This window comes from Chelonoidis abingdonii, chromosome 3, assembly GCF_003597395.2.
Source record: "Chelonoidis abingdonii isolate Lonesome George chromosome 3, CheloAbing_2.0, whole genome shotgun sequence".
Taxonomy (NCBI): Eukaryota; Metazoa; Chordata; order Testudines; family Testudinidae; genus Chelonoidis; species Chelonoidis abingdonii.
In genome coordinates, this window is record NC_133771.1 from 125,074,528 (window position 1) to 125,085,164 (window position 10,637).

Below are 10,637 nucleotides of genomic sequence, written 5' to 3' on the forward strand. Positions count from 1 at the left end.
TGAGCTTTGAAAAATCCGGTTTGCTGATTGGTCCTCTGGTCAGGTGTTTGGTTCCCTTTGTTAACCCTTTACAGGTAAAAGAAACATTAACCCTTAGCTATCTGTTTATGACAGGGACCCTATCAAATTCACGGTCCATTTGGTCAATTTCACTGTTACAGGATTTTTAAATTGTCAATTTCAGCATTTCAGATATTTACATCTGAAATTTCATGGTGCTATAACCATGGCAGTCCTGACCCAAAAGAGGGTTCTGGTGATGGTCGCAAGGCTATTGTAGGGAGGTCGTGGAATTGCCACCCTTACATCTGCATTGCTTCGGATGGAGGTGCTTCCTTCAGAGCTGGACAGCCAGAGAGCAGTGGGCAGTGCAGACATGAGGGTCGCATGGTATGGGAGGTAATCATAATTTTTTGGGTGCGGGCAGAGCTGGCCTTATGGGTGGATGACTGACCAGGGTCCCATGGTCAGGGTGACGCTGTCATCCCCCCAGCCCAAGGCCCCTTTAGCAGAGACCAACGATTGAGAGGTCGTGGAAACTGCCCTGCCCTGTAACTCTTAGAGATGATCAGGATAGGATTGAGACACACCAACTGGACAGTATGTGAGGAACACTGCACTGCATCTGTTGATTAAATAGAGGTTGTCAGGCACCATTAACCAGCACTGAGTATACCCTGGAAAAATTCAGAATGTGCCAAGGATTAGAGAGTGGGGAACATGCTGCTTTATTTCCTTCCCTTTCTTTCTCAGTTTGAACTGTCCTAAATTGTGCTCTCTCCCCCATACCCTCTCTCTAATTGCAAGGTATGCAAAGACTTATTTGCTTCCTGATAAATCTTCTCGGAGTAAACGGAAGACAGCTGTTAGAAAGAACACAGTGGATCCGGCATTCCATGAAACTTTAAAGGTGACTTGTAAACATTTGTGACCTGGAAAGATCTCTCATTTGCATAGCAAAGTCTCCACTTCTGGTGTCCAATCCTACAAGCTCTCTGTGAGCAGCACTCCCTTTGACTTTGAGAGCCCTGTGTAAGGGTTTTTACAATTGTGCTACACCCTTCAATTCTAGGGGTCAAAGTGAACCTAACCATTAACTAATGATGGATGCCAATCAGAATAAAAGCAGCCTCTTGTACATTTCTGAACAGCTCTATTAATAAGCTGCAAGCTGACAGAAAAAAGGAACATCTGGCTCTGTCCATAGAAAACATAAAGTTGACTGAATTCTGTTGCAGTTTCTGGCTAAAGAGATCGGAAATATGGTAAAAGGAAACATATCTTTTTATAGTTACATAGACTAATTGTGTATATTACAAAGGAAAATTAGTACTTTGTACTGTTATCTGTTTGAACTGACAGCTCTTTTGTGAACGTCAAAGGGAGTGTCTCTTTGCAATTTGCTACATGAATCACAGCTATTCCATTAATTCCTATTGTGCTCAAAGGAGCGATCGATCCTATGCATTAGTTTCCTCCTTTTTCTTCCCCACTACAAATGATGTCTCATTCATCAGTGTTTGGACTTGTTCATTTACAACACATTAATCATCACAGTAGAGAGTAAAAGTGGCTGTAATTTTTCATTTTCAAAGTGCTTTACAGCATTATTTCATGAATCCTTACAGCACCTCTGTGCAGTCCATAAGTGTTGTTATCCTGATTTGACTGAGGGGGAAGCTGAGTTTGAATGACTTGCTAAGGCTGCAGTGAGTTACTGACAGAGCTGGGATTAGAACTCAGCTGTTCTTACCTTTCATCCGGTACTAAGGCCATTATGTGTAACTGAGGGATTGCAATGATGTGCAAGGTAGTAAGGGCCCCAATGGAGTCTGATGATGTCATTTATATGGGAGGGGAAAGATTAATGCCCAGACTCTTCGACTCTAATAAAGCTATAGTGTTTGCGCCTCCCCTGAGTCCACAGAACCAGCAGGGGTGTGGAGTGGGTGATGGTGGGGGAGGATCTCAACAGGTAGAGGAAAGCCCCAGATTTGGACTCTGAAGTCCCAGTTTCTGGCTAGCTTTGCAGAAGAACTCCTGCTCTGTGCTTCTCTGCCGTATACCCCCTTTCGTGGCAGTATGGCACGGCTAGTGCCCCTTGTCTGCTGGCAGAGATGTGCAGAGGGGAGTCACTGAGGGTGCAGCAGGCATTAATGTCGCCTAAGGCTTTTCCTACAGATCAACCATAATTTTGGGGTGTCTTCTCCCTTCATGGCTTGCCATGTCAGCTTTGGGCCTCTGAGATGTTTTGCAGAGGAGGGCAAAGGTAGTTATGCAGAGTGGAGAAGTGTCCAGGGTAGCTACTTCCCTTTCTGCATGGCTCCCCTGTGACTTCTTGCACAGATTATTCCCCTCCACATTGCAAAATGAGAGAAGGGGGTGAAGCACATGGGCCATTGTTGCTAATTATTGTAGTACAATTACAGAGTAAAATAGGATAGGGTCTTGCTCAGTCTGCAGTGGAGAATAACAGGATGGGAATGGGAAATATTCTAAACTGTGTGAGGGAACCATGAGACAATATGTTATCTTCAAGACCTCTCATGACATGCGATGCAGAAATCAGATTCTGGGCCCAATCCTGCAGCCATTACTCAGTCAAAACTCCCACTGGAGCTCCCTACCAGGACAAGCTCCATGACTTCAGCATGTTCACTTTACCCCTGTACATGTACTTAAAGGACTGTTCATAAGCGTGTTTCATTTAAACATGTGAGTGAACAGTCCAGTAGTTCCTGTTATAAGGAGCAGATCAGTGTGTTTTGGCACACACTGTTTCAGGAAAGATTCAGGGCTGTGTTACCACTGAGGATTGGCCCACTTATAACACAGTGCGCAGGTGGCAAAGGGAGGCATTATGCCTCTAGCAGTGTATCAGCCCTTTCACTTTCTCAAACACCATCCAATCCATAAATCTAAATAGCCCGGGTAATTTCCAATTGGTGGCCTCTGTTGTGCTCTTGCTTCTTAAAGACGTGTGCAGTCATACAGGAGACATTGTCCCTACATCTTAAGGAGGCCAGAAAACAGGCTTTGGACCGAAACTTAGATTTGATAACATAAAAAGGGTTTTCACACAGAATGTATTGGGCCTAAATCTCATTTATACTGGGGCTCCTTTACTCTGCCCTGGCCCTGTAAAAGGACTTAAAGCAGCGGTAAATGACAGTTACCCCACTTTATGTGGCCTGCGCAGTGCAAAGGGGACGTCGAGTAAATGAAGATTAGGCTCACTGTGAAGAGAACTATTTTCGTGATTCTTAAAAATAATTCAATTTAAACATTATTTTTCTTCACTTTAAACATTAGTCTGCACAGTGTTGCCAGCCCAAGCACAATTGCATTAGGCTAATGCTGGAGGACTAGAATGTGACATTGGCCTGTCCAGTGTTGCTGTCTCAGCTGAGCGAGGTGCAAAAAGTAAGCAAAGAACAAAGAGCATGAAAAGTTATTTACATTCTTAAATTCAGGTTATTCATCTACGGTGTTAGCAGCACAGATAATGACACAGGTGGTCCTGTTTTATTTTTTTAATGTTAAAAGTGAGTGAATACAATGTTTTAGAAGTGATGGGCTATTACACTGCTAGAGACAAGCATAGTGTGGGCAGACAATATGCAGATTTCCCAGTCCCAGCTCAGATAAAGCTGCTCAGTCTAGATCTCCATGCCTTCAGCAAGTCCATTCTTGGGCTTCCTCTGAGACTGGTGATTGTGTTGTGATTGGGTCTTGCTTTCATTAATCCTGTACTGCTATTTATCTTTTTTCTAGTATAAGATTGAATACTCCCAGCTGGAAACACGACAGCTTCAGATATCTGTGTGGCACTCAGAAACACTCAAGCGAAGGGTGTTCCTTGGAGAAGTGATTGTTCCATTGGCGTCTTGGAATTTTGAAGACAATTCAACACAGTTATTCAATTGGTACCAGCTTAAAGTGAAGGTGACACCTAGACTTTAGATTATCATTATCATTTTTAATTTTCCAAAAGATTTGTGTTTTAAAAAAGCATATTGTGAAAGATTGTGTCAGGGCCCACCCTTACTAGATCATGGAGAGGAAGGATGAAATTTTGATGTGGCAGGCCAGTCCTGCCATATCAGCATATAGGCGGGAATGTTCCAGATATAGGTGAACAATGAGAATGAGGAGAAGGGGAGGTGGTCTAGGATGATCATCATAATACAGACTTTGTGTCTGTCTCTTTTCAGTCTGGAAAGCCTGAAGACAACCTGGTTCAGTACAATGGAGAACTCCTGGTGTGTGCAAAACTGATCTTACCATCCCAGTCTAAAAAATGCCAGTATGAAGAGCAGATGAGAAGAGGTACAAAGTATTTCAGCCTTGTATGAATTACTCTGGCTGTGAAAACAAGGAGACAAAGTATTTGTGTGTGCAAATTTGTGTGTGCATCTGGGTATAAACACTGCCTGCATAGGGGCTTATTCCTGCTTGACTAGATAGCCCCTACATATTGTGGCACGTATTGTGTTGTAATTATGTAAATGGTTAGAAGCCTTTTAAGGTAAAACAAAAACTTGGTAAGATTATTTGAATTCCAGACTTGTCAGTCTCACATTTTCTCCTTTTCACACCAAAAAAACAGGTATAAATGTGCTTATTAAAGAGGCTTTGGCATAGTGCACTCAGATGCTCTTGAAGCAAGCTTGTGCCCTCAGACCTCTGGCAGTGCACCTCATTCCTGAGCTGTAGCAGGCCAGTTATTCCACTCCTGGACCGCTCTGGAGTTAGAGACTCAGTTTTGGTAAATCAGGTGATGGGAAATGTCTTCTAGGCACGAGCACTGCACTCTTCAGCCTGTTTTTGTTCCTCGGTGAAGTTAAGTTTAACTTTTCATTCTAACTGAGATGCAGTGTCTGTAAATGGTGCAGTCACTGCTGAAGAAAGTAAAAACTGTAGTGGGTCGATGATTAGGACAGCTTCACATTCTTTTGCTCACTGGGTAATAGTAAGCACTGCAGGGCAGAGCTCCAGAGGTGGCTACATTGGCTGTGTTAGCCTCCTACAGCAAATCTCCTAGACGTTGAGGTAGGAAGGAAATAGTGGAAAGAGCAAGTCAGTTGCTAGTTTTATTTCTTTCTGTCCCTTGGATCCCCATATCCTCTCCCTGTTACCCCAGTTACCATTCCCTTCTTGGTTCAATCCTTCTCCTCCCTCATGCTGTCTGTTCCCTCTCTCCTCTGTACACTCACCTGTGTGTTCCTCCTCTGTCAGCCACTCTTCCACACACACATGCTCTCTCTGACAGCGGCAAGGTGCATCATGTTGTGGGTTGTGCCAACTGTCCCTGCTGCTGGTTCTGCCTCAGAGTAAAACTATGGGGCGTGGATTGCTCCCTGGATCTCTGCAGGTGCACTTGGGGGCTTGGTCTTTGAACAGACCCTGCCTGGTAAAGTTTCCTCATCATCATGCCACTGATTTTCCTCCCTTCCTCCATTTTTTAAAATCACATACTGTAAAAGTTTTCAAACCTTTCTTGTTGTCTAAAATATCTCTCCAGTTCAGCAAACATGCTGCACTTCCTCACTTCAGGGAAACAATGCTTAGTAACTTTCCTTCCTTCCTTTAGCTCTGTGTTAACTAGCCAACCATTTACCCACACTGGTCACTAATTATAAGCAATGTTTCTGTTTTAGGGAGAGAAGACCAAGCATCTGCCGCTGGCCAGCTTCACCTTGTGGTGCTTGGAGCCAAGAACTTACCTGTGATGAGATGTGGTGGTACTTTGAACTCGTTTGTTAAAGGGTATGTTTTTGAGATTTAACACTTCAGATTTAGAGTCTTTTAAAACCATCACCACTTCCGCATGGAGCTAAACACATACCAGGGAGTAGATCTTTGAGAAAGAGACATTACACCTGAGTATGAAGCCAGATCGTGGAGTCCTTTCTTATGATGGTGAGCGTTTACCTAAGTAGCTCCTGAGATTGCAGCACTCACCAGTGTAAGCAAAGGGGTTACAATCTGACCTTTAGGCCCTGTTCAGACAGATTTAGGATTTGTGGCAACTCCACCACTTATTGAGATTTAATTTCTGCTTTGAATACGGAGGTTTCACAGTTGCAAAAGTGTTTAAATGTCAAGTTCTGAAGCAGTAAAAGGAAACACTTAAGAAATGTGCTTACAAACAACAAGGGAGGAGAGCCACTCCTGTCTTCTTAATTTATGCTTTGAGCTGTGCTGTTGCGAAGTGAATTACAGCATTTTACTCGGTGGGTGAGGTAACCTATTATCCTACTCATTCTAGGCATTTCAGAAGAGTTCTTTTATTACTATGACTATGTCAGAATGTTTGGAACTGATGTAGGTGACAAGTACACATATCTATTGGAGACCACCCCCCTCTTGCCTTTGTCACGATGACTAGGAAGGGTGCATTTGGTTAAAGCTGTCACTTAGTTTTGTATGTGAAACCCTATTATGCTCAGTCGGCATATCACAGAAACACATACCCCATGCACACTCAGCTTTGCTGTCATTTTGTATTACCTTCCTGATACGTTCTCGCTGTGCAAGCTATGATGGAGCTAATCACATTTCCTGCTCCATCACTTCAGGGGTCAGGAAGGAATTTTTCTCCCATTTGCAGCATTGCAGAGTTAGCACTATGGGGTCATTTTACCTTCCTACAATCAACCATCATACACAGCAGGAAGCAGGATGTTGGATACCTGTAGTGAGGGTGTGTCTCATACCTGATAAGAGCCCCTTACCAGAGGTGGAATGGTTTCTTTAGTTTTGTGAGTGAGATGCTGCTCTTAGGCAGGCGTTGTTGGATGGGCTGGGGAAGCAGCTGCTATTGGGAAGCAAAGGCTGCTACAGTGGTCCCTAACAATTGGATCCGCAAGCAGAGCCAATGGAGCTCATTCTTACTCCCCATACAGGTTAGTGGGAATAGATCCACTGGCTTCAGTGAGAGGAGAATCAAGCCTACGATTAAAAAAAAAAAGTGGTGTTAATATACTACCATTTTGCATTTATGCCTCACTTTACCAGTCAAAACATTCCAATGAGAAGTGTCCTATCTTATTAGACTAAATGCTTTCCCCCCATGACTGAGAGGGACAGGTAGAGAAGAGGTGAGTGAGCTAATATCTTTTAGGTCAGTGACCTCACCCAACATCTATTTTATTCCTTTTTGGAAGTTGTCTCACTCTCCCAGACCAACGTGAGATAAGACAGAAGTCCCCTGTTCTGAAGAAAGAAGCCTGTCCTCAGTGGAAGCACCTGTTTGTCTTTGATGGCGTGACCCCATCTCAGCTCCGGCAATCTTTTCTGGACTTGGCTGTCTGGGACCAGGCGTCTTTTGGCTCAAATGACCGGTTCCTGGGGGGAGCCAGGCTTAGCACAAGTAAGTCTTTTATCATTAAAAAACTGAAGACAAAAGAAACACTCCAATACTAATTTTACATAATAATAATAATTTACAATGCAGTAGCAGTTGGAGCCCCACTCAGGACTGGTGCTATGCAAACACACACACACAAACACCCCTTGGCCCAAAGCACTTACAGTTGTAGGCCTTGATCCTGCAAATATTTATGGACATGCTTCACCTTATGCCTGTGAAAAGTGCCACTTAAGTCAGTGGGGCTCCATGTGGGCACAGGGGTCTGCTAACTAGGGGCAGGATTTGGGATCAGGGTCTAAGAACACAGACAGCAGACCTATGAAAGGCAGGGGCAACCACTTGCATATACAAGTGTGATTTAAAAAATAATTACAAATAAGTAAAGTAAGTGCCAGCTCTCTTCATCTGCCTCTCATTCTGTCCAATCTTCATTGGCTATTTTCTTACAGATTCATGATAGAGCTACATGTGGAGGACAAGTTTGAAGAAAGAAGGGGGGAGTGGTCCCAATCTTGCAAGCACTTATGCCTTTAACTTTTCACATGAGTTACTCCCATTCAGTAGAGCAGGTGTAAACTTAAGCATGTGCACGTAAGCGTTTACCCAGTTGGGGCCTTACTGGTAACTTCTGCATAATTTGTCTTAGAAGAGGCAAGGGTAGAACTCTGTTCTTCTTTAACATTTTAGAAAGCTCTGTTTGAGCTCTCTGCCTGGGCTGTCCCGGGCAGCTTGTGGGCCCCTGATTTCATATGCACCCATTGTTAAACTCTCTCCTGCTGTCCAGCATGTGACCACACCCAGTAGCCCAACCAATCACCCTATTCTGGAACTGACTCACTAGAGCCTGTTACTGCTACTTTGGCATCAGCCATTGTCCATCAGGTGATATTACTCCAGTCATGCTTTCTAGCTTGTTTACCAAAGAATGGGCCTGAGAATGCCTTTGAACCACTCCCTACCTGGAGTTGCTCTCTGCCTGCGTTAGCTCCTGCCAGGCTTTCCCACAACCGTCCTACCCTTGACATGACCACAGACCAAGTCAAACCCTAACGTTTTACAGCTTGCCTAATTAATGCTTTAAAACCAAAGCTCACCCAGTTAACAGAACTCAAAGCATCACAATACTGCACTCACTTTCAGTTACCAGCAGCCTGGCAAGCACCCCCTGCTATTTGCATCACTTAGGAAATTCTGCAACTGCTTCATTTACATTTTAAAATGCAGAGATTTAGTGCATTAAATCTGAACAGCATTAATAAATGCCCTCTGTATTTAGCCCCAGGGTTTATATGGGTATTTGTTTTTCTGTCCCCATTTTTTTTCAAGCTGCTGCATGAAAGTTGTTGGGGGTGGGGAATAGCTGGAAATTTTGGTGGCCTGGGTGAAGGACATTGGAGGGTCAGGCACCCAGGAAGGCAAGGGCCCTGCTTTGGTATTGTAGCTGAACCATTTGAGCTGTCAGCTTCCCTTAAAATAACTGGCAGCGAAATGATTAAGTGGCCAGATTTAAATTGTAGGAGTCAGAGTTCAACTTGCTGACAATGTGAAAACTTCCCATTTAGCTCAAGGGAGTGAGCAACATTTCAGGATAGCTGCCAGCTCAGGCACACAGCCCTACACCAGTTCATATTTTTAAGTTTTTCTTAATGACCAAAGCTCCAAACATCTCTTTATTGAATGAAATCTTAGCTTCTGGGGCAAGGGGCAGGTGCTGCAGCAAATTCCTCAGGGACAACTGGGCAATTTTCTAAAAGGTTACTAGAGCCCAAGTAGCAGTGTTAGCACTGGATAACCTAGCTTTTCTTATCTTGCCTGCCAGCCTTAATGATAAGCAAGCCTGTCAGATGTGCTGCATCTCTTTCCACCTAGCTTGGCCCTTTGAATAATCTTGCTGCTCCACTGCAGTTGATTAAAGGTGCCTCAAGTTCACCTAGTTAAACTTTTCCTATGGGGATGAATTCATCTGGCAAAAGTTCAGCCTTATTGGCTTTGTTCAGTGAGCTCTAGGGTATGTCTACAGGGCAGCTAGGCAAACAAAGACTTGCTGTGCTCCAGCTAAGGTGCTAAAAATCAGAGAGGGGCTGGGGTGGTTCATGCAGCAGGATTGGGCCAGTCATGCGAGCACATACCCAAGGGTTGAGCAGGTTTGGACTCGGGTGACTAGCCTGAGCTACTGCACCCACACTACTAATTGTAGTGTGCTGGCTTGAGCAGAACTAGCCCATGGCTGTCTACCAGACGCATGCCTCCAGCTGCTGGGGAGCTACACCTGTAAGTGTTTTTGAAGGTTTGTTTGCCCATCTGCCAGATACAGGCTACATAAAAAGCACTAGCAAAGTCAGTACAAACAAATTTCAGAGTGACTTGTTTATACTGCTTATGTAATATGCTGAAATGCAAGTACAATAGTTATATTCCAACTGATTTATAATTATATTGTAAAAATGAGAAAGTAATAGTGTGTTGAGACAGTTTCTGATTTTGTAAGCAAGTTTTTAAGTGAGGTGAAACTTGGGGTACAGTAGTCAGGAAAGGTTGACAACCTCTGCCCTACCCCACTTCCTCACCGACAGTTTCTGTGATACAGTAGAGTGTTACAATCCAGTAAATTGTGTAATAAACCCAAGCATGGCTATGCTGATTTTAATTTTCCATATTTACATCAATATACTTCTGTTTAAATGGAGCTGCCACAGCAAGCAAGGTCCTTAATGCAGAATTTAAATCCAGATTGCAGCAGAATAAATGGTGTCTTCACTGTACTGAATTAAATAGTTTGAGACTTGTGGATCTAAGGATGAGTTACATAATGAGAGACAAAGCATTAGAAGAAATAATGGAGAACAGAGATAGGGCAGAAATGCTCATGTACACCTAACATTACCCTTTTGTTTCAACTTTCCTGTAGAAGAACCATCTGGCACCTGGGATTCAGACCCCCAATCAAAGCATCAGTGGCAGAAAATACTCAGCAGCCCAAATACATGGATAGATATTACACTTACACTGCATTCAGATACGGACACTTAAGTCCTACTAGCACCCATGTGACAAGCATCTTCCACGCGTGAGCAGTCGGAAAGTATTGCCAAGCATTGTACTCAAGGTTAAGCAGCACAGCATGCTCTCTGATCACTTCTGCCTTCTGGAAAGAAACATACCTTTGAAAAGAGTTCTCCACACATAAGCCACTTATCTATACATAAAACAGAACTGTGTAATTAGAATCATTAGAAAACTAATAAAATATTAAACTGTTACA

The 10,637-nt window shown here is 43.6% G+C and overlaps 1 protein-coding gene across 1 annotated transcript in view; it reads left to right on the plus strand.

The window, feature by feature from the left end:
* Positions 1-10,637, plus strand: part of SYTL3 (synaptotagmin like 3) — a 52,860-nt gene extending 42,223 nt beyond the window's left edge. The window contains exons 11-16 of the mRNA XM_075064082.1: positions 808-910; positions 3,775-3,945; positions 4,215-4,329; positions 5,661-5,769; positions 7,170-7,375; positions 10,284-10,637. Coding sequence (XP_074920183.1) covers positions 808-910; positions 3,775-3,945; positions 4,215-4,329; positions 5,661-5,769; positions 7,170-7,375; positions 10,284-10,405 — 826 coding nt within the window. The 3' untranslated portion in view covers positions 10,406-10,637. The remainder of the gene's footprint in view (positions 1-807; positions 911-3,774; positions 3,946-4,214; positions 4,330-5,660; positions 5,770-7,169; positions 7,376-10,283) is intronic.